Raw genomic sequence first — 23,844 nt, forward strand, 5'->3', positions numbered from 1 at the left:
CAGCGATATATTTCCAAGTCAGGACGGTGAGTGACTTGGAGGGGAACTTCCAGGTGGTGGTGTTCCCATCTACCTGCTGCCCTTGTCCTCCTGGATGGTAGTGGATTTGGAAGGTGCTGTTTAAAGAGCCTTGGTGAATTCCTGCAGTGCATCCTTGTAGATGGTACACATTGCTACTGGGTGTCAGTGGTGGGGGGAGTGAATGTTTGTGGATGTGATGCCAACCAAGCAGGCTGCTTTGTCCTGGATGGTGTCAAGCTTCTTGAGTGTTGTGGAAGCTGCACTCATCCAGGCAAGTGGGGAGTATTCCATCACACTCCTGATTTGTGCCTTGTAGATAGATGGTGGACAGGCTTTGAGGAGTCAGGAGGTGAGTTACTTGTCGCATGATTCCTAGCCTCTGACCTGCACTTGTAGCCACAGTATTTATGTCTAGTCCAGTTCAGTTTCTGGTCAATGGTAACCCCCAGGATGTTAATAGTGGAGGATTCAGTGATGGCAATGCCATTGAACATCAAGGGGTGATGGTTAGATTCTCTCTTGTTGGAGATGGTCATTGCCTGACACTTGTGTGATGCGAATGTTACTTGCCACCTGTCAGCCCAAACCTGGATATTGTCCAGGTATTGCTGCATTTGGACATGGATCTGCTTCAGCATCTGAGGAGTTGTGAATGGTGCTGAACATTGTGCAATCATCAGCAAATATCCCAACTTTTGACCTCCCTAGTGGAAGGAAGGTAATTGAAGCAGCAGAAGATGGTTGGGCTGAGGAAAATACCCTGAGGAACTCCTGCAATCATGTCCTGGAGCTGAGATGACTGACATCCAACAACCACAGCCATCTTCCTTTGTGCTAAGTATGACTCCAACCAGTGGAGAGTTTTCCCCCCATTCCCATTGACTCCAGTTTTGCTAGGGCTCCTTGATGCCACACTGTCAAATGCTGCCTTGATGTCAGGGGCAGTCACTCTCACCTCACCTCACCTCAGGAGTTCAGCACTCTTGCCCATGTTTGAACCAAGGCCGTCATGAGGTCAAGAGCTGAGTGGCCCTATCAGAACCTAAACTGAGAGTCACTGAGCAGGTTATTGCTAAGCAAGTGATGCTTGATAGATAGCATTGTTGATGACCCCTTCCATTACTTTTCTGATAATTGAGTGTAGACTGATGGGCAGTAATTGGCCGGATTGGATTTATCCTGCTTTTTGTGTACAGGACATACATGGGCCATTTTCCACATAGCCGGGTAGATGCCAGTGTTGTAGCTGTACTGTTTCTTGACATCATGTGGAGTAAATAGAATTGGCTGAAGACTGGCATCTGAGATGCTGGGGACCTTCTTCAGAGGAGGCCAAGATGGATCATCCATTTGGCATTTCTGGCTGAAGATTTTAGCGAATGCTTCAGTCTTACCTTTTGCACTAAGTGCTGGGCTCCTCCATCATTGAGGATGGGGATACTTGTGGAGTCGCCACCTCCAGTCCAGAATACTTCCAGAATAATGAAACCAGATCTAGTGAGAATGACTATCTTAAATCAGTATATAGCACTACAGAAGTCATAGGTCAAAATGATGAATCCCCTGGAAATGACTACCTGCTCCCGAGGGTTTTAAGAGGTAGCTAAAGAGATAACATATGCATTGGTTTTGATCTACCAGAATTCCTGGAACAATTCCCAAGTATTGGAAGGTAACCAAGATAACCTCACTATCAAAAAAGGAAGAAAGAAAAATTGGGAAACAATAGGCCAGTGAACCTAACATCAATAGGCAAAATGCTCTAATCTAGCGTTTGATGTGGTAAGGGGCATTTAAATCCATGTTGACTGCTTAATCATAGGATTTATGAAAGGGCAACTATAAATCGTAAGATTTTTGAATATGTAGCTTTTAAGATGGTTAAAGTGCAACCAGTGGATGTATGTGGCTTTTGGCTTTTCAGAATGTATTCGATAAGGTGCCATATAAATTTAGGACTCGAGGGACTTGGGGTAATGGTGTGGACTAGGATTTTCTGTCCATTTAACCAGAGTAGGAATAAATGGGACGTTTTGGGAAGTATATAATTAGCAGGTACCACAAGGATCAGTACTTGGCTCTAGGCAATCCATGTTAATGAGTTGAGGGGGCTGAGTGTTGTATCCAAGTTTGCTGATGAGAGAAAGTTAGGTGAGGATGCAAGAACAAGGCAAATTGAATGCAGCATGAAGTGTGAACATATCCACTTCTGTGGGTAAAATAAAGCAGAATAATTTGAGACTGGCAAAGAAGGGATCTGGGTGTCCTTGGTCATGAATCAGCAGGTACAGCAAGCAATTAGCAAGGCAAATGGCATGTTAACTCTTGTTACAAAGGAATAACAGTAGAAGAGTCTTTTACAATAATATAGGGACATTGGCGAAGCCGCACCTGGAGTACTGTGAAGTTTTGGTCTCCTTACCTAAGGAAGGACATATTTGCCCTAGGGGCAGTGCAATGAAGATTCACTGCACTATTTCCTTGTCCTATGAGCCAGATTGAGAAGACTAGGCTATATTCCCTGAAGTAAGGGCAGCAGATACATGGAAACACCACCGTCCAGAAGTTCCCCTCCAAGCCACTCCTCATCCTGACTTGGAAATATATCACCGTTTCTTCACTGTCGCTGGGTCAAAATCCTGGAACTCCCTCCCTAACAGCACTGTGGGTGTACCTACACCACATGGCCTGCAGCGGTTCAAGAAGGCAGCTCACCACCACCTTCTCAAAGGCAATTGGGGATGGGCAATAAATGCTGGCCTAGCCAGCGACACCCACATCCCATGAATGAATAAAAAGGTGGTCTAATTGAAACATTCTTAAGGGGCTTAATAGGGTAGATGCTGAACTTAAAAAAAAAAACAGAGTTACAGCCTCTGAATAAGGGGTCAACTATTTCTTCTCAGGTAGAGATTGAGTTGCAGATGCTCAGTTCAGTATATTCAAGACACAGGTCAATTTTGAGATTTTATGGATACTACAGGATATGGGGGTAGTGTAGAAAGATGAAGTTGAGATACAAGGTCAACCATGGGCCAAATGACCAATTGAAGCGCCAATGAATGTGGTACCAGAGCTTGGAATGAGGCATAACAATATGCCAAATGCAGCTATTCCACCTTGAGATTGCACTTCAGGGAAAGAAAACAAAATTATGTCCCTGCTTTTTGACTTGCAAATTTCAGGTCAGTTTTTAATCATCCAAGAATTTTATACTGTAACTTATTACCTGTTTATGTCCTTACTGATGGTACAATTCCGCAAGCTGGAAATCCGGTTTTGCTGGAGTGATCTTTAGCTTAATACTGGGCAGAATTTTGCCCTTTGGGCAGGCTTGGCAGGAAGCTCACCTGACATGATCAGGGCCAGGCCATGATTCCAGGCCAATTAAGACTCGCCTAGTGTGAAACATGTGCTGCAGCGCTGCCTGTGCAGGGGAAGGAGGGTGAATGGGAAACTTCGCGCATGCACATGGGTGCACGCTGGAAAATCTCCGAGGCACAGAGCTGAGTTCTGAAAAACAAAAGTAAAGAATTTTTAAATGTTAAAAAACATGCCCCCTCATGTGACACTCACAAGCAGGGACATTATGAATGAGATGTAAATGTTTTTTTATTGCTGGAAACCTCATCCCGCCCGTGGATGAGGTTTCCTAAAAAGTGCAAAGGCCGCTTAGCCTTCTCACCTGCCCACCAACTGCAAGGTTGGATGGGCAGTGAAAAATTTAAGTTAATACTTTAACGGCCTTAATAGGTCTTCTAATTGCCGGCCGGCCTTAATAGGACTTCTAATTGTCGGCGGGCGTGCTGTTGATTCCCGCACCTGCTGACCGAACTATTGCGTGACTGTGATGTCAGGATGTTCACTCAATGTCACCACGTCATTTCACGCTCGGTGTGCCTGCCCACCGAGGTGAAAATTCTGCCCAATTTAAAGGCAGCTACCTAAAAGTTAATTATTTTCTTCCCCTCTTCTTTGACCTTTGAAAGATGTGCAACCTGTTCATCAGTTACTAACTGAGCAGTTGAATATTTAGTAGAATTGTTAGAATAATGTTTTAACACTTTGATTACAAACTTTAATTTTAATTTCTTAACTGCAAACCTATTTGAAGCAATAACATTTCAAATTGTGCTGATGCATCTTAAAGTTGGTGCACATGTCAGCAGATGCATATATTTTAAGGATGTGAAAGGATCAAGTTAAATGTGTACACACTTGGAGATACAAAATTGACTTGTGTAACTTTGGCTTTGAGAGTTGAATTTGATGTTGGGATTAATCATCTGGGAATGGATATATTAAATATCTGACGTCTCTCAGGCCAGTTGTTCTAGCTTCATCTAGTTGAGAAGCAGCTCCTAAATGAAAATGCAAGTACAATGTAGCAATTAATTGCTTCAGAAAAATACAAGTTCTTATTTTGGAAAGATTGGTAAGGAAGGACTTCTAATGCCCATACATATACGCCAAGAATTCTGCAGTTGAGTCAATGGATTAAGAGGAATGTCAGAGCATGACTTGGAGCACTTGCCATGAAAGGTAACGATACATTTATTCTAGCCTATTCATACAAGATTCAAAATTACTGATGTATGTAAATTTACATAGCCAATAATTAAACATAGGCTCCCACAACAGGAGTACTATAGAAGCAATTTTGTTCACTGCCTCCAAGAAAGCTCTCCCAACTTCTAGGGAAATGAGGTGTTATACCTCAGTGCGGGCAAGATCACAGTTCGGAGCTTGAACTCAGTTTTTATTTTATCCTCACTGCTTTTTCCTAGAGATGGTCAAAAATTGGTATTTGTCTGACTCCTGTTGCTTCAATTATTTCTTGATCAGGGTCTTTTTCAATTGCACTAACAACCATCCATCCAGTCTGCCTGCTACTTGAAATGCCACCAATACTGTGGATTGTTGCAAATTTGAAGACATCATGAGTATAAGAGCAGGACTAGGCCAGCTCTGCCAGTCAATAAGGTTGTGGCTTATGTAATCATGGCCTCAACTCTACACTTCCTGCCTTTGACTCCCTTTTCTAGATCTGTCTCAGCCTTGCATATATTCAATGGCCCAGCTTTCTCTGCTATCTGGGATAGAGAATTCCAAAATTCCATGGCCCTCCTAATCTTAAATGGATGACCTTTATTCTGAAACCATGCTCTTGCAAGGGGAAATGGCCTCTCAGCATCTGCTATCAAGTCCCCTCAATCTTATGTTTCAATAAGATTCTCATTCTTGTAAACACCAATGAGCATAGGTTCGGCCTTCCCTTAAAACAATCCCTTAATTCCAGGAATCAACCTCTCGTGTCTCCTGTGAACTACCTCCAATGCTCCCTTTTAGTCTGACACCACTTGTGCCCTTGCAACGAAAGCCTGTTCTATCCATCTATGCCAAAGGACTGTCCACAGTCTTGCAGGCTATGGAATTGGGAATACCCTGTTCTTCAGGGAAACTGCCCTCCTGGTTTAAAAAAAAAACACTCTCCTTTTGTGCTGTTGTGTTCCATGGGGAAATGATCACAATATTTCTCCCCAAGGGCCAGAGATGAGGAAACTGGAGGGGTGAGACTCAAGTCTCTTAGTAGCTGTGCTAAACTGATTAATTAACTACATTAATGGTGAGCTGGCCTGTTCTATTTTACAAGAAAAAAACTTCTTGGTAGAAGGTATTTAGCTCATCTGCAAGCGTGGCCTTCTGAAAAGTACTCTTGTGCAATAATTCTAAAATGTTGAACTGAATTTATTGAAACTTGCGCTCCTAATGCGGGTAAAAGCTATGTGCAAGGATCAAGAACATCCTTTTGACTTGGAGCAACTTCATAGTCCACTTGTGGAATTTAAGAGTTTTTCAGATGAAACTGGTTATGTATGGATGTGCAAAGACACATGCCATTGTCATCGAATACATATACACTTTACATTCTCTTAATTTTAACTAGGTTTCTTGAAGTTAACTGCTAACGCTTACAACTAATACTCTTCCCTGCCCCCTTTAAGCTACATGTCTCTAGGAACAAAAATAAAATGTTGCATTATGAAAAGAGCCAAAGACCCCCAAATATAATAAAAAATATTACTTTGGCATTTTTTGCAAATAAAAGGGAAGCTAGGTAACACTTAATATGATGAATGGGAATAGTTTTTCAATTACCTCAAAGATGTGACAAGCAATTCATTAACTTGTCTAGTTAATCAGGCTGGGGAAAAATACCTTTTTTTTTACTATGTTAGAAAACCTTTTTGATCTTCCAAGAGGTGGAATGTGAAGAAGCTGCTGAGGCAAGAGCTTCAAGGAATGCCTGGGGGAATACTTTTTCTGAGAGAATCTAGAGTGCTGGAGAATAGCAAGAAGCCTTTATCAAGCAAGACAAACCCATTGATGTGGGGAAGCATGATATGTTTATTTTGTATCTTGATATGAAGATAAATTGCATCAACTGAACTAAGTGAATCTGAAAGCTTGTTCTGTTCACTTGCTGTGAGCTCAAGCAGCTTAACAATTCGTGTAAGTCTTGCCTCACTGTTTTTCTCAGTCTACCTTGAGTGAAGAAATGTAGATGAAAGGCATTAATATCCTGCTCAGATTGCAAATGGTTGCATCCCTGGATTCTATCTTGCAAGTAGTTATGGCAGTGTCTAGGTAAGACACTAACTACTTCCATGTTTAGTTTGTCCTTAAAAGTATTAACATCTGAATTTGTGATAGTTGGAAATGCACCAGTCAGCATCTGAAAGATGGAGTCAGAAGTGTAGATCCTGTTTTTCAGGTTTTGAGTTTTTTTAGTTTCTTTCGTTTTCTTCTCCAAATCAAATGAATACCCATTCTTTTTAGGTTTGATCTTTACACACAATTTGAGAGTGAATTTGGCTGTGGTACAGAAAATGCTAGATGCCTGTACAGACCACTGTATTTAAATGAGTCAAAGAATTTTGAACACTAGCCTTTTAAAACCAAATTGAAGATGACAGTATCAATAAGCCATTTAGCCACTGATCTATGCCTTTACTCCTTACCTTATAATGCCCTTGCCTAATAAATCTATCGAATTTAAGACCTGAATTTCAAGTGACCCAGTGTCTACAGCCTATTGAAGGCAGAATTCCTGATTTCTTCTACCCTTTATGATGAGTATTTCCTAATTTCCCTAAAAAAAAAGGCCCAACTTTAAGTTCCTTGATTTCTAGTAACTTCAACATTGTTAGACTGAGGATTTGTAGTTTTCTAGTTTCTCCCTCCCCTTTTTCAAATAGTGGCACTTGCTGTTTTCCAATGCAATGGCAATTCCTGCATCTTGTATACCTAAATTTCTTCAACTGCCCCCACCCACTCTAGTTTAAATGACCCATTATACTGGCCATGTGATTTCCTACTCTGAAGGAATGTTCATTTTGTCTCGTTTAGAATTTTTAGCACCAATTTGTAATTAATTCCCCCACATTTTAATAATGGTGTGTGGAGTCCTGGCAGAGGCAGATGGTAATCTATTTAATGATCTGGATACATGGCTGGATGAAATTATCTAAGAGCTTTGGTGAGACTGTTCCTGGAATACTGTGTACCGCTTTGGCTTCCCTTCCTAAGGAACGATACACTATGCAAAGAAGGTTCAGTCATGATTCTCTGGGATGAGGGGATTGTATTAGAACGTATGATTCTTTCAACCCCTCAAGCCTGGTCCGCCATTAGATTATGGCTGATCAGGTTGTGGTCTCAACTCCACTTTGTCTTCCTGTCCCCTGCCCCCACCCCACACCAAGAAAAATCATAGCCTTTGACTTCCTTGTGTATCAAAAATCTATCTAACTCTGCCTTGAATTAATTCAATGACACAGCCTCCACTGTTTTCTGAGGAAGAGAATTCCGCATACTAACGACCGTTGGAGAGGAGAGAAATTCTCATACCCATATTAAAGGGTAGACCTCTTAAACTTTCTCCTGGTTCTAGTCTCTGCTACAAGTGGAAACATCCCCACTGTAAATACTCTATCAAATGCCATCAGGATCTTATGCATTTCAAAATAGCCGTTTGATATTAGGGAACTTGAGTATTGTTGAAAAAGAGAGAAGCTTTGACAAACTCTTTTCAATTATATGTTTTCAATAAGATCACCATCTTCTTCTAAACTCCAATGGACATAGGCCCAATCTGTACCTCCTTTCTCTGTAAAATAAGCCCTTCATCCCAGGAATGAATCAAGTGAACCTTTTCTATACTGCTTTTTCAAATAAGAGCAGCAAAAGTGTAGACAGTATTCCAGATGTGGTCTGACCAAGACCCTGCACAGCTGCAGTAAAACTTGCCTTTTTTATTACAAGGTGAATGGAATATATGCTACCATTCCATTTGCTGTGTTAATCACCACCTGTACCTGCATACTAACATTGATTCATGTACTAGGGCACCCAGATCCCTCTGTACCTCCAAGTTCTATATTTTTCTACCTGCCAAAGGAAAGTTCACATTTTCCCACATCAACCCCATCTGCTAAATTTTTGCCCACTCACTTAACCTGTCTATATCCCTTTTGCAGACTCTCTACCTCCAGTGACAACTTGCTTTCCTATCTATCTTGGTATCGTTAGCAAACTTAACTACCATACATTTGGTCCCTTTTATCCAAATTGATGTAAATTGTAAATAGTTGAAGCCTCAGCACTGACTACTGTGGAACTCCACTAATTACAGCTTGCCAATCTGAAAAAGACCCATCTATCCCTACTCTCTGCTTCCTGTTAGCTAACCAATCCTTTACCCAAACTAATATGTTAAGTTGACACCATGTAATCTTGTGTAGTAACCTTGTGGCACCTTATCAAATGCCTTCTGGACATCCAAGTATACCACACCTACAGGTCCCCCTTTTATCCACCTTGTTACTTCCATTAGTTAAACATGATTTCCCTTAACAAACCCATGTTGACTCTGCCTGATCAAATTGCTTTTTTTAAGAACCTTGCTATAACCTCAATAATGGATTCTAGTAATTTCCCTGTGACATGTTAGTCTAACTGGCCTGTGGTTTCCAGCTTTTTCTCCCTTTTTTTTGAATAAAGGTGTTACATTAGCTATTTTCCAATCCACTGGGACCCTTCCAGAATCTAAAGAATTTTGGAAGATTATAACCAATGCATCTACCATCTCTGCAGCCACTACTTTCAAGATCCTAGGATGTAGGCTATCTGGTCCTGGGGACTTGTCAGCCTTTGAATTGAATAGTTTTCCCAGCACCTTTTTCCCTAGTCATGGTGATTTATTTTTAAGTTTCTCCCTCCTGTTCACCGGTATCTTTGGGAAGTTTTCTAAGTCCACTATGGTGAAGACAGATGCAATACCTGTTCAATGCCTCCATAATTTCCTTGTTTTTTTAATCAAATCCCAGACACGCACACTAGAGAGAGCCAACACTAGCTTTACTCTTAATAGAGACTTTTTTTATATTGCTAGCTTTTTTGCTGGTTCTTAATTTGACCGATCTTTTGACCTACCACTAATCTTTGCAGATTTGTATAGTGCCTCTTTCAATTTGATAGTAACCTTTAAACTTATTCAACCATGGATGGAGCATCCTTCTCAGTCTTTCAGCAAGATTTATCCCAGAAAGTTATTAAATATCTCTCTAAAAGACTCACTGCATCTCTTCTGTCTACCTAGTTTCCCAATTCACATTAGCTAGATCTGCTTTCATACCCTTTTTAAACCTGAAGAAAAGTAATTTATAACAGTAGTCTTGGATTCTAACCTCTCCCAAACTGAACATGACATTCTATACTGATATGATCACTATCGCCTACAGGCTCCTTTACTGAGGTTATTGATTAATCCTGTTTGATTTCTCATTGCCAGGTCCAGAATAACCTGCTTCCTGGCTGGCTCTAGAACATGCAGCTCTAAGAAATTGTCCTGAAAACACTCTGAACTCTGACCACCTTTGCTACTCTGATTTACCCAACCTACGCATATATTAAAGTCACCCATGATTACTGTACCTTTCTTAGAACCCCATTAATTTCTTCCCATATACCCTGTCCTACCATGTAACTACTGTTAGGGGACCTATAAACTCTTTCCACAAGTGACCTCTTTACTATTTCTTATCTTTACCCAAGCTGGCCCTACATCTTGCCCTTGTGAACCAACTCCCTCTCACTACTGTACTAATGTCCTCAATTAACAGTGCTACCCCACCATCATTTTTTCTTAGCTTCCTAACTTTTTGAAATGTCATACCTTTCAATATTTAAGTCCCAGCCTTGGTCATCCTCACTAATGAGTGAGTAGGCCAGGTCTATGTTCCCTGGAGTTTATAGGAGTGAGAGGTGATCTAATTGAAACACCAATTCTTGAAGAGGCTTGACAGGGTAAATGCTGGGATGTTGCTTGCCCTACCTGGCGAGGTTAGAACTAAGTCTCAGACTTGAGGGGGTTGATAATTTGGCACAGATGAACATTGTCTTCACTGGGGGCTGTGGATCTTGGCATTCTCCTCAGAGGGCTGTGGACACTTTGTCATTGAGTACATTTAGGAATGAGAAAAGCTAGAATTTTGGATACGAAGGGTATCGAGGTAATGGTGCAGAAGATGGAGTTGAGGTAGATCAGCCATGGTCTTAATGGATGGCAGAGCAGGTTCAGAAATGAATGACCACCTATTTCTTTCCAATAAAACATAACTCAAAAAGGAAATGCAACTTCAATGTTGTAACTTATTTGCCACCTCATTTTTTTGATGCTGCCCAAAACACTTGCAGGATTTGAAGTTTGACTGTGCTGAGTGGGAATTTTCATAAGTTATGGGTTGCACTTGGCTACAAATATCTCCTTGTATAAATAGTAGATAGTGAAATTGTAACAAAGGAATGAAACTGGACGGACCACTTGGCATCGACCTAGGCACTGAAAACTACAATGGCAGATCTAGCCCTGTCGACCCTGCAAAGTCCTCCTCACTAACATCTGGGAGCTTGTGCCAAAATTGGGAGAGCTATGTCTCAGACTAGTCAAGCAACAGCCTGATAGTCATATTCATAGAATCATACCTTATAAATCATATCCCAGACACCACCATCCCTGGGTATGTCCTGTCCCATCAGCAGGGCAGACCTAGCAGAGGTGGAAGCACAGTGGTATACAGTCAGAAAGGAGTAGCCCTGGGAGATCTCAACATCATTTCTGGAGCTCATGAAGTCTCATGGCATCAGGTCAAACATGGGCAAGGAAACTTCCTGCTTATTACCACGTACTGTCCCACCTCAGCTGATTCAGTGCTCCTCAAGATTGAGCACCACTTAGAGGAAGCACTGAGGGTGGCAAGGGCGCAGAATCAGGATAGAGGACTTCAGTGTCCATCACCAAGAGTGGCTCGGTAGCACGACCGCAGACTGAGCTGGCCAAATCCTAAAGGACATAGCTGAGTCTGCAACAGGTGGTGAAGGAACCAACAAGAGGGAAAAACATGTGTTTATCTCATCCTCACCAACCTGCCTGTCGCAGATGCACCTGTCCATGATGGTATTAGTAAGGGTGACCACTGCACAGTCCTTGTGGAGACAGTCCTGCCTTCATATTAAGGATATCCTCTACTCGTGTTGTGTGGCACTACCACCATGCTAAAATGGGATAGATTTAGAACAGATCTAGCAGCTCAGGACTGGGTGTTCATGAGTTGCTATGGGCCATCCAACAGCAGCAGAATTGTACTCGAACACAACCTGTGAGCTCATGGCCTGACATAACTACCCCACTCTATTACCACCAAGCCAGTGGATCAACCCTGGTTCAGTGAAGAGTGCAGGAGGACACACCGGGGCAGCAGCAGGTGTGCTTAAAAATGAGGTGTCAACCTGGTAAAACCACAACACAGGACGACTTGTGTGCCTAACAGCATAAGCAACAAGTGATAAACAACGCTTGGGTGATTACACAACCAATGGATCAGATCTAAGCCCTGCAGTCCTGCCACATCCAGTCATGAATGGTGGTGGACAATTGAACAACTCATAGAGGAAGAGGCTCCACAAATACGTCCTTAATGATGGAGGAGCCTAGCACATCAGTGCAAAAGATGAGGCTGAAGCACTTGCTACTATCTTCAGCCAGAAGTGCTGAGTGGATGATCCATCTCTGCTTCCAGAGGTCCCCAGCATCACAGATGCCAGTCTTCAGCCAATTTGATTCACTCCATGTGATATCCAGAAATGGTAGAAGGCACTGGATACTGAAGCTATGGGTCCTGAAGTAGTCTGGCAACAGTACTGAAGACTTGTGCTCCAGAACTTGCTGTGCCCCTAGCCAAGCTGTTCCAGTGCAGCTACAACACTGGCATCCTACCCAGCTATGTGAAAAATTACACAGGTATGTTCTGTACACAAAAGGCAGGACAAATCCAACTTGGCCAATTACCGCCCCATCAGTCTACTTGATCACCAGTAAAGTGATGGAAGTGGCCATCAACAGTGATATCAAGCTGCACTTGCTTAGCAATAACGTGCTCACTGATGCTCAGTTTGGATCCCGCCAGGGTTACTCAACCCCTGACCTTTACTCAACCCCTGACCTTATTACATCCCTGGTTCAAACATAGACAAAAGAGCTGAACTCCTGAGGTGAGAGTGACTACCCTTGACATCAAGGCTGCATTTGACAGTGTGGCATCAGGGAGCCCTGGCAAAACTGGAGTCAATGGGGATTGGGGAAAACTCTCCACTCGTTGGAGTCATACCTAGCACAAAGGAAGATGGCTGTAGTTGTTGGAGGTCAATCATCTCTGTTCCAGGACATCACTGCAGGAGTTCCTCGGAGTGTCCTAGGCCCAACCATCTTCAGCTGCTTCATTGAAAACCTTCCTTCCATCATAAGGTCAGAAGTGGAGATGTTCGCTGTGCAATGTTCGGCACCATTTGCAACAACTCAGATACTGAAGCAGTCCATGTCCAAATGTAGCAAGACCTGGACAAAATCCAGACTTGGGCTGACGAGTGGCAAATAACATTCATGCCATAAGTGCCAGACAATGACCATCCCCAATGATGAGAGAATATAACCATCACCCCCTTGACATTCAATGGCATTGTCATTGCTGAATTCCCCACTATCAACATCTTGGGGGTTACCATTGACCAGAAACTAAACTGGACTAGCCATTTGAATACTGTGGCTATAACAGCAGGTCAGAGGCTAGGAATCCTGTGGCGTGTAACCCACCTCCTGACTCCCCAAAGCCTGTCCACCATCTACAAGGCACAAGTCAGGAGTGAGATGGAATACTCTCCACTTGCCTGGATGAGTGGGGAGTAAAGCCCACTTGATTGGTACCACATCCACAAACATTCACTCCCTCCACCACCGATGCACAGTAGCAGCAGTGTGTGCCATCTACAAGATGCACTGCAGAAATTCACCAAGTCTCCTTATGCAGCATCTTCCAAATCCACGACTGCTGCCATCTAGCAGGACGAGGTCAGCAAACATATGGGAACACCACCATGTGGAAGTTCCCCTCCAAGCCACTCACCATCTTGACCTTGAAATATATCACCATTCCTTCACTGTCACTGGGTCAAAATATTGGAATGCCCTAACAGTACTGTGGGTATACATACACCATGGGCTTTTTTATATTCATGAATGGGATGTGGGTGCTGCTGGCTAGGTCAGCATTTATTACCCATCCCTCATTTCATTGATCAGAGGGCATTTTTAAGAGTCAACCACATTGTGTGTCTAGAGTCACATGTAGGCCAGGTAAGAACAGCAGATTTCCTTCCCTAAAGGACATTGAACCAGATGGGTTTTTACAACAATCGACAATGATTGCGGTCATCATTAGACCGTGTATTTATTAAATTCAAATTCCACCATCTGCCTTGGCGGGATTCAAACCCAGGTCCTGAGAGTATTACCCTGGGGTCTCCTGAATTACTAGTCCAGCAACAATACCACTACACCATCGCCTCCCCCGCAGTGATTCAAGAAGGCAGCTCACCACCACCGCCACCTCAAGTGCAATTCAGGACTGGCAATAAATGCTGGTCCAGCCAGTGACGCCCACATCTGTAAATGAATCAAAAACTGGTCAATTTCTCAATTGGAGCCAATTTCTATTGCTGGAATCAGTAGAAATGTGTGCCTTTCCACTTTTTTTGGTTTAGGTTTCTCCTGGGCTTTGAAGGGAACAGGAGTTATGTTTTGAATGTCCAAGGGGGAAAAAAAACACAATCTGACAAAACCAGGAGAACATTGATCTCGTGGAAGCATGCACATGTTTCTTAAATGTAACTTCTGCAATTGTAGTAGAAGAGTCCTGGTGTGTAGGTTTTTTCCAATTAAATATTAAAAATAGAAATTGCTTTCAAAGTACAGATCTCTTTTCAATACGGGTAAGTTATGGTGTGCAACTTCATTCAATGGTTAGCAGCAGAAATGTAAAATTGGATTCTATTTTAGTCAGCAATGTTTAATTGGGCACATGCAGCTAACTTACAATAAATGGCTATACTATGCTCCAGGGACAGCCAAATCCTAAACTAATGAGCAGTTGGAGAGATTCCTCATCTTTCTTTCTGCACAACCAATTTGAGGAATGCAAGTTTTCTGAAAGTTAGCTTCCAGAAATATTGAATTGGAGAGCGCCAAAAGGCAACTTCCCTAAATCTACCTTTTTAAGGTTATTTTGACCCTTGTGCTTTAATTTGAAATTGAGCATTTACTGTACAAAAAATCAATACATCAGAAAGGTATATACATTTTAGTGTTTATTCCCAATTGTGCGTTTGGGTAGCGCACAGATCCCTACAATTGTGCATGAAATCGGACTGAGGAGCAATTGCCTCTTGCATTTATCTCATTCCGCCCCTCTCAAAAGTCAGGTACTTGAAGTAATGCAAGTGAGTTTGAGCCAATTCAGGACTTCTCTGCTGCCTTTCAACACTATCAGCTGTGGCTCAATGGTGCATTTCTCTGGTCAATTGTGGGTTCAAGTCCCACTCCAGGGACTTCAGTCCAAAATCTAGGTGGACACCTCAGCACAGTACCTAAGGAAGATTCCATCTTTTGGATGAGATGTTAAAATGAGAACCTTTCTGCCTCAGGTGGAAGTAAAATCCCACACTATTATGAAGAGGAATGGGATCCTGGCAATTTTTATCCCTCATTATCCCTCAATCAACAACATAAAAACTGATTTATCTGGTCACTTACCATGTTATTTGTGGGACTTTGCTGTTTGTAAATTGCTGGCTGCAATTCCTGCTTTATAACCAATGCAACAGTTTTTTTGAACTGCAAGTGTTTTTGTGACATCCTGGGGTCATGAAAGGTGCTATATAAATACAAGCCTGCCTTTCTATTTGTAAAGTGTAGTAGAATGGAGTCTTTTAATATAGGTATATATGGAGGTGATTAAGAAATGAATGAACAGCTCAAAGGTTGTGCAAAACTGTTCATAATTTTTTAAGGCCATCCCTAGGTAACAAATGTTAATTCCAGTCTAGAATTAATCCAGTTTATCTACTCGAGTAGACTTCCTTATGATCTTGTCTAACAAAACTTGGAGAAGGGGAAAAAATTTAGAACTGAAAATCTTTCTAACTAAAGGTTCCTCCTTGAATTGTAGGTGTACCAATGCTTTCTGTACAGCCAAAAGGAAAGCAGAAAGGCTGTGCTGGCTGCAACCGTAAGATCAAGGATCGTTACCTGCTAAAGGCACTGGACAAGTATTGGCATGAAGACTGTCTAAAATGTGCCTGTTGTGACTGCCGCCTTGGAGAAGTCGGATCCACACTCTACACAAAAGCAAACCTAATTCTCTGTCGTAGAGACTACTTAAGGTAAATGTAATTAGGAAAAATAAATAATTCTGGAGCTGATTAACATCCATAAATGGGAAAATCCTACGTAACTGAATATGTTAATGCAGATTTATAAAGGGATCTGTGAAAGATTTCAGTATTTCAAATTATTGGTTGCTTCTAAGGTGTTAACTTGATCAAGAAATAATTGCTCTACTATACTTTATCCTGGTCTGCTATTTGGCTCTCCAGGCTTGAAGTAGGGGAGGGGAGTGATACGTAAAATGTCTTGACCTTATTTACAAGCCATTTTGTCCATCTTGCGCCTGGAAAATCTGGTTTGTTCAAATCTATATACTTCAATAAGGCCATTTTTTGCAATGTAAATTGAACAAAACCTACCTTTATAATACGAAGGAGCTTTTAAGTATAGAAACTAGTATTGCATGCCATATGCAGCAGTTCACTCAAAACTGGCTTTCCAGCAACCTCTGAAATGAGGCACTTTGAATTGAAGAAAGCTAAAACAGAATATTTTCTAAACTCTGAGAATTAAACTCTGGAGGAGCACAAGCATTTGTTCCAGGTCCATATCATACATTTTGTACCTATGCACTAATTTTAGTTAAATTAATTGGATGTTAGAATACCAAGTTGTGCTTCATTTGTCCTAAAGCCTTGGTCAGACCATATCTGGAGTATTGCATAATTCTGGACACCCCTTAGGAAGGATATGCTTCCTTTAGAAGGACTAGTGCAGATTTACTAAATTATACTAGGACTTGGGTTAAATTGCAGACCGGTTGCACAAGCTTGATATTCCTGTGAGTTTAAAGGGTTGGAGTGATCCTATTTGAATTTTAAAATAAGGATTTGATGGATATAAAAGTTACTTTTGTAGACAAACATTTTCAAAAACTGGCATACAAGGTTAAAAAGCCTTTGGACACCGGCTTAATGCAGATTAATCATTTTGCTGTGCTAGAGTTGCTGGCCATGTAGTAGGTTCAGGAATTTTCCTGTTGCTTGTTACCCCTTTGTATTTTGCAAATTTGACTTACAGCATCATAAGACATCTCTGCATCCTGTTCCACTTGTAGGGAGATCTAGAATCTTTGATTAGGAAATGGGATGAGTGTAACTTTCTCACGAGTTAGAAAAGAATGGGAATTAAGTTATGCTGTTTCCAACTCTGGACCTGCTTATAGCTGGCAGAGGTCTTTATGCATTGTTTTCTTTTCCAGTTACAGTACTGAACACTTCAAGCTACAATTGAATAAGATGTATATTTAGTGTTGAGAAGTGGAAGCGCACATTGTGAAAGCATCTCAAAGAAGACATTAAAGGAAAATGAAATACTTTAGCCTCCTGCAATAGTGGGTGAAATTTCTTGATTGGCTTGTAACAATTGGTGTAATCTGCTTTTGGTCTTTGATTCTTGCTGTCTTTTGTCCTTTTTCAGCAATTGGATGCATTATGACTGCAAAATGCAAGGATCACCAATTCCAATTCCATTTGGTCTTTTAATCTGAAGCATTTTCCAGATATATATCCTAAGGACTTTTGCTTCAACCTGTTTAGTCATTTAAAGAAGTGGCTTACGTGCCATCTTTGGCACATGTGTAGAGCTCATAATTGTATTACGTTCAACATGGGAGTATTAAATGGACCAACCTTTAATGGATGGCAATTAATATTTGCTACAATTACAATGTGGTTTTAAATGCAAATTGAAGAAAAAATTTCAAATCCAATACATTCTTCAAGCTTGTGTGGGCAATCTCCGGCAAACATTCCTGAAAACTCCAGTCTTCCAAGAGTGTAGCAGCTACTCAAAATGTGTTTTTGATACAAAAACATTGAGGAGGTAATGAAACATTTTAAGGCCTAGAATTTGCTGCTGACTAACAGCATTATGTCAGCCATGGCTCAGTTAGTAGCACACACACTCACCTCTGGGTCAGATGTTTCTAGGTTCAAGTCCCACTCCAGAACTTCACAAAAAAAAAAGGCTGACTCTCCAGCGCAGTAAAGAGGGAGTGCCATGCTATTGGAGATGCTGGCTTTCAGATGAGTCATTAAACTGAGGTCCTATTTGCTGTATTGGGTGCAAGTAAAAGATCCCATGGCACTATTTTGATGAAGAGTAGAGATTGGGGAGGGGGGAGGGGCTGGTGGTGGAGGTTATCCATTGTGTCCTGGCCAAGGTTAATCCTTCAGTCAACATCGCAAAAACAGAATCTGGTCTTTTCCTACATTAAACAGTGACTCTAGTTCAAAAAGTAATTCCTTGAATGTGAAGGACTTTGGGATGTCTTGAGATGATGTAAGTGTTTTAATGATGTCATGGTGCACTTGTCTTGAGCCCATTTTATATTACTGAAGACTCCATAATGGTTTAAAGTTGCTGATGTCATTGTTTGCACCATGCCATTGATTTGAGTGTGTCCCAGGAAATTGTTAAGATAGTTATACTCATTTCATCTCATTCAAAAATCATCATATGATAACTGGGATCCATAGTTGGCACTCACCTGATATCTTTCATTCTCCAGATTCCCCAACATGACACAATGAACACATGGTAAATTTGTACGTAAGGTTTCATTAAATGGCCAGTTTTTGGGGGTTGATTAAATTTGGATACAAGAATATGCACAGAATTATGCATAGAATTTCCTTCTGTTCAGTGAGTTTAGATCAGAAAGCAGCTGGGGTTTTGGTTTGACAATGTTGCCCTCTTCACTGTACTGAACTGTTGCCCTAAATTGTGTTAAAATCCCTGCAATGGGGCTTGAGATATGTGCTACTAACTGAGCCAATACATTGTATTCCTCTAGTTGGGTCAATGGCATTAAAAATATTCCATTTTTTTGCAGGATGATAAAACTTGTGTACAGTTGATGATCAGCTACATGTACACCAAGTCTGTGTAGCTATTGTCTTATGCTGACTGATTTTGAAAATGCAGCTGAAATAGTTGAATACGAAAAAATTTAAAATACTTAGCTGCTGTTCAATAACTTGATCATGTGATGCAACTGATCTGAATTGGAAATCTTTCCACCAACCAGTGCGAAATGATACTGAGTACGCTCTGCAAGAGACCTCAAACAAAATCCCATAAATTTATTTGGGTCGACAGCTTGCTGCTCAGGATTTGTAGCCTTTTCCATGGCAGTGCTGGATCTGAAAGGTATAAAAGTACACCTATAGTTTTGGCATAGAGATTATTTCAGCCCATAATCTGCACTGATCTTGCAACAGCTATCCAAAAATAAACCACTGATCTATTTTCCAGCTCCCCCTATATAGTGCTGCATCTCCTTTGATTTAACTATCTAATTTGTCCCCTTGAACTGCTTATTGGAAGAGACCAAGTGCTGTGCAGTGTCCACATTGAGTTGCGCTAGCATCTTAATTTCCACTGAAGTTTTTATGCATTTTAACCACTTCTGCATGATCTAGCTGTGGCTTTTATTCTTTGGCTTGTGGACAATAATTGACTTATGGAAATCATTGGGCACTAATTTTGACTGCTCTTCCATCCAGAGGTGCCATCCCCTTCTGTAATGCTAGTTGTTGGCTCCAAACTTTTTTCATTTGTTTAAATGGGCAACCTCCAATCTCCATTTGATCAGTTGGAAGGCATCCAACAGCCATAATCGGGGATTGTCAGAATCAGTCAGATCAGGAGGAGGGCAAAGCTGAATGTGATTGTAACCATTTGTTTCTTGCGTGCTCAAACTTGAGGCGGAAATGTATTATGGTAAGATGACCTGAGTGGTTGAGCTACAGATTAAACTGTTAAACTGTTGAATGTAGCTTCTTTTTTTTAAAAAACTTGCTTTGGCTCAATCTTTTGGGTTGCATTCTAATGAAGATTTAATCAGAAGGTTAGTTGCAGGCACTTTGAGGGGTAAGAGGGACTTGATTTCCACTAAAATGGCTTGGTAGTCCGTCACTACATTGGGGTTGCTAGGGTTCAGGAATCTAGTATTCTACAGCATACCATTGCAATGTGAAGTGTTGCTTTGTGTGCAGTTCTGTAATTTGGCTGTTTACAATTTGCTTTGATGTTGAAGTCCTTTTTCATTATGGTAGAGTAACTGGGTAAAGAGCATACACCACTTACTAGTGGCCAACAGATGTATAGAAATATGGAGCAGCGATTCCAGTATAATTGCAAGCCTCAGACTGAAAGCAGTCTGCTGGCTGTAACAGCACAAATCATTCCCCATGCATTTGGATGCATTTTGTACAAAAAAAATGCTTAAATTGTAGCGTACTGAGATTTTTCTTTTAGAAAGCTTTTAATAGGACAAAATGAGCATTTGTCTCATTGTCAATTTTAGTCTAATGCCCTAATTGTTTTAACATGTGGATGATAGCTCAAGTCTTTACAATGGTATTCATAAAATGCATCTAACCCTGAAACAATATTTGGTTTAAACCTATGACCTTACATCACATTGCACTTTCAATGCTACCCCCTGTTGTAAACACTACGCCCATAATGTTTTCCTTGAGCTGTCAATTTTTGTTAATTTCTAAATTGGCATTTTTTTGCATTAAAATTGCGGGGCAAATCAATTTAAGGAAATTTCTGAAAGGGAGATGGTGGACTTTGGATAACTTCATTGGAAGAGCTGAGTGTATTTTCTTGTAGGCCTGGTACATGAAGTCTTCACTGCATAATGCTTTGTTCAGTTTACCTCCCACTTGCCCAAAAATATTGAAGTGGGCGGGGCATAAGGTATAATCTCTTGTGAATTGACTTTGGCCCCGAGGTACTGGGTTAATTCAAAATGACAGAATTGCTACAGTGTTGGAGGTGGTAATTTGGTTCATCGTGTCTGCACTAGCTCTCCAAATAAGCAATTCACCTTTCTCCTGCCTTCCTGTAAGCCTGCAAATTCGTCTTTTCAGATAAGTCTAATTCCCTTCCCAAATAGTGGAAGGGAGTTAGACCAGAAAATATGTAGATAAATTTCTAACTGCAAAAACAATAGTGCAGTAGGCATTGGAGACTTCAACTACCCTAATGTCAATTGGGATATGATCAGTGTGAAGGACACAGGGCACAAAATTCTTGAACTGCATTCGATTTTTTAGCCAGCATGTAACAATCCCAACAAGAGGGGGCACAATTCTAGATTTGACCTTCAGAAATGATGCTGGGCAAGTGGGTGAAGTAGCAGTGGGGGACCATTTTGGAGATAGTGACCATAAGTTAGATTTAGTATCACTATGGAAAAGGACAAAACAGGAGTGAAGGTTCTAAATTGGGGGAAGACAAATTTTAAAGCTGAGGGGTGAACTGGTGAAAGTGGACTGGATACAGCTACATGAAGGGAAAACTGTCAAATTAGTGGGAGATATTCAAAAGTGTGATTCTACAGGCAGTGTAGACGTGTCCCCACAAAGAGAAAGGGCGGTACTGCCAAATCTAGAGCCTCCAGGTTATTCAGAAGCGTGCAGGGTAAGATAAAGCAGAAAAAGAAAGCTTATGACAGTCACACAAAGCTTAAATGTAGAAACTATAGGGTGAAGGAAATTAGGAAAACAAAGAGGATATGAAAATATATATATAATATATATATATATATTTTTTTTTTTGAAGATGTGGGCAGAGTTCTCAGTACTTTGCCTCTGCCTTCACTAAGGAGAGGGATGATGCACACTTTCTACTTAGTTGTGTGAAATATTAGATGCAATAAGCATAATGAGAGGAAGTACTGGAGGGATTGACATCCTTGAAGGTGGATAGATCACCAGGGTCCGATGGATTGTATCCCAGGCTGTTAAAGGAAGCCAGGGAGGAAATAGCAGATGCTCTGAGAATCATTTTTACAATCCTCACTAGATACAGGCAAGGTACCAGAGGATTGGAGGCCTGCGAGCGTTGCATCATTAATTACATAGGGTGAGAGAGAAACCGAATAATTGTCAGTCAGTCTGACTTTGGAGGTGGGCAAATTATTGGAATCAATTGAGACAGGATATCAGGCATGGATTGATCAGAAGTAGTCAGCATGGTTTGGTTGTCTTACTAACTTAATTGAATTTTTGAGGAAGTAACAACGATTGAGGATAGTGCTTGGATTTTGTCTGTGTAGATTTTAGTGAGGCATTTGACAAGGTCCCACATGGCAGACTGGTCAGGAAAGTGAGATCCCATGGGATACAAGGGAAGGTGGCAAATTGGATCCAAAATTGGCTCAGGGACAGGAAACCAGGTAATGGTCGATGGATGTTTTGTGAATATAAAGTGGTTTCCAGTGGCATTCCATAGGGTGTGGTGTTGGGGACCCTTGCTGTTTGTATATATTAATGATTGGAGGCATGATTTGAAGTATAAAAGATCCTGAACAGTCTCGACAAGGTGAATGTGGAAGGATGTTTTCCCCCTGTGGGCGAGTCCAGAACTAGGGGCACCTTTTTTTAGGATCTTTTATGAGGGTTGTGTTACTTTGGAACTCTGCTTCCAGAAGGCGTTGGAGGCGGGGTCATTGAATATTTTTTTAAGGTGAAGGTAGATTCTTGGGCATGGGAATCGGAGGTTATCGGGGGTAGATGGGAATGTGGAATTTGTAACACAAATAGATCAGCCATGATCTTATTAAATGACAAGAGTGGGCTCAAGGGGCTGAATGGTCTACTTCTCCTATTTCATATGTTCGTATGATCAAGAAATTTGCAGGTGACAAATTGGCCATGCAGTTGGTAATGAAGAGGACTCCGATACTGAAGCAGTCCATGTCCAAATGCAGCAAGACCTGGGCAATATCCAGGCTTGGGCTGACGAGTGGCAAGTAACATTCGTGCCACACAAGTCAGGCAATGACCATCTCCAACAAGACAGAATCCAACCATTGCCCCTTGATGTTCAATGGCATTACCATCACTGAATCCCCCACTATCAACATCTTGGGGGTTACCATTGGCCAGAAACTGAACTGGACTAGTCATATAAATACTGTGGTTACAAAAGCAGGTCAGAGGCTAGGAATCATGCGACGGGTAACCCACCTCCTGACTCCCCAAAGCTTGTCCACCATCTACAAGGCACGCGTCAAGAATATGATGGAATACTCCCCACTTGCCTGGATGAGTGCAGCTCTCACAACACTCGAAGCTTGATACAGTCCAGGACAAAGCAGGCCACTTGATTGGCACCAAATCCACAAACATTCACTCCCTCCACCACTGACGCACAGTAGCAGCAGTGGGTACCATCTACAAGATGCACTGCAGGAATTCACCTCCTTTGACAGCACCTTCCAAACCCTTGACCACTGCCATCTAGAAGGACAAGGGCGGAAGATAGATGGGAAAAACCACCTGGAAGTTCCCCTCCAAGTCACTCACCATCTGACTTGGAAATATCACCATTCCTTCACTGTCACCGGGTCAAAATCCTGGAACTCCCTCTACACCACATGGACTGCAGTGGTTCAAGAAGGAAGCTGATCTCCACCTTCTCGAGGAAAATTAGGGATGGGTAATAAATGCTGGCCCAGCCAGCGATGCCCACATCACATGAATGAATAAAAATAATTTATTTTAAATGATGGCTGTTGTCTCCAGATTGGTTTGGTTGAGTGGGCAGAAAAGTGGCAGATGGAATTCAATCCAGAAAAGTGAGGTAATGCATTTGGGGAGGACAAATAAAGCTAGGGAACACTAAATAAACAGAAGGATATTGAGGGGCTGAGGAAGTGAGACACCTTGGAATGCATGTTCACAGGTCCCTAAAGGTGGAAACCATGGAAACATGGGTAGGTCATTTGGTCCTTCGTCTGTTTTGCCATTCAATATAACCATGGCTGATCCTCTCTCTCCCCATACCCCTTGATGCCTTTAGAGCCCAGAAATCGGAATATATTTAAGAAGGAAATAGATAGACTTGGCCTCCAAAGCCTTCTGTGGTAGAGAATTCCACATGTTCACCACCCTCTTTGAGTGAAGAAGTTTCTCCTCATCTCAGTCCTAAATGGCCTACCCTGTATCTTGAGATTGAGGCCC

General features: G+C 41.6%; 1 protein-coding gene across 2 annotated transcripts in view; it reads left to right on the forward strand.

Annotated features, from left to right (window-relative positions):
• The window catches only part of lmo1 (LIM domain only 1), a 56,217-nt gene that overhangs the window by 16,928 nt on the left and 15,445 nt on the right, over positions 1–23,844 (forward strand). For both annotated transcript variants that reach the window (XM_078549220.1, XM_078549221.1), the window contains exon 2: positions 15,642–15,855. In XM_078549220.1, the coding sequence (XP_078405346.1) occupies positions 15,642–15,855 (214 nt within the window). The remainder of the gene's footprint in view (positions 1–15,641; positions 15,856–23,844) is intronic.

The sequence above is a fragment of the Cetorhinus maximus genome, chromosome 9, assembly GCF_964194155.1.
Source record: "Cetorhinus maximus chromosome 9, sCetMax3.hap1.1, whole genome shotgun sequence".
Classification (NCBI taxonomy): Eukaryota; Metazoa; Chordata; class Chondrichthyes; order Lamniformes; family Cetorhinidae; genus Cetorhinus; species Cetorhinus maximus.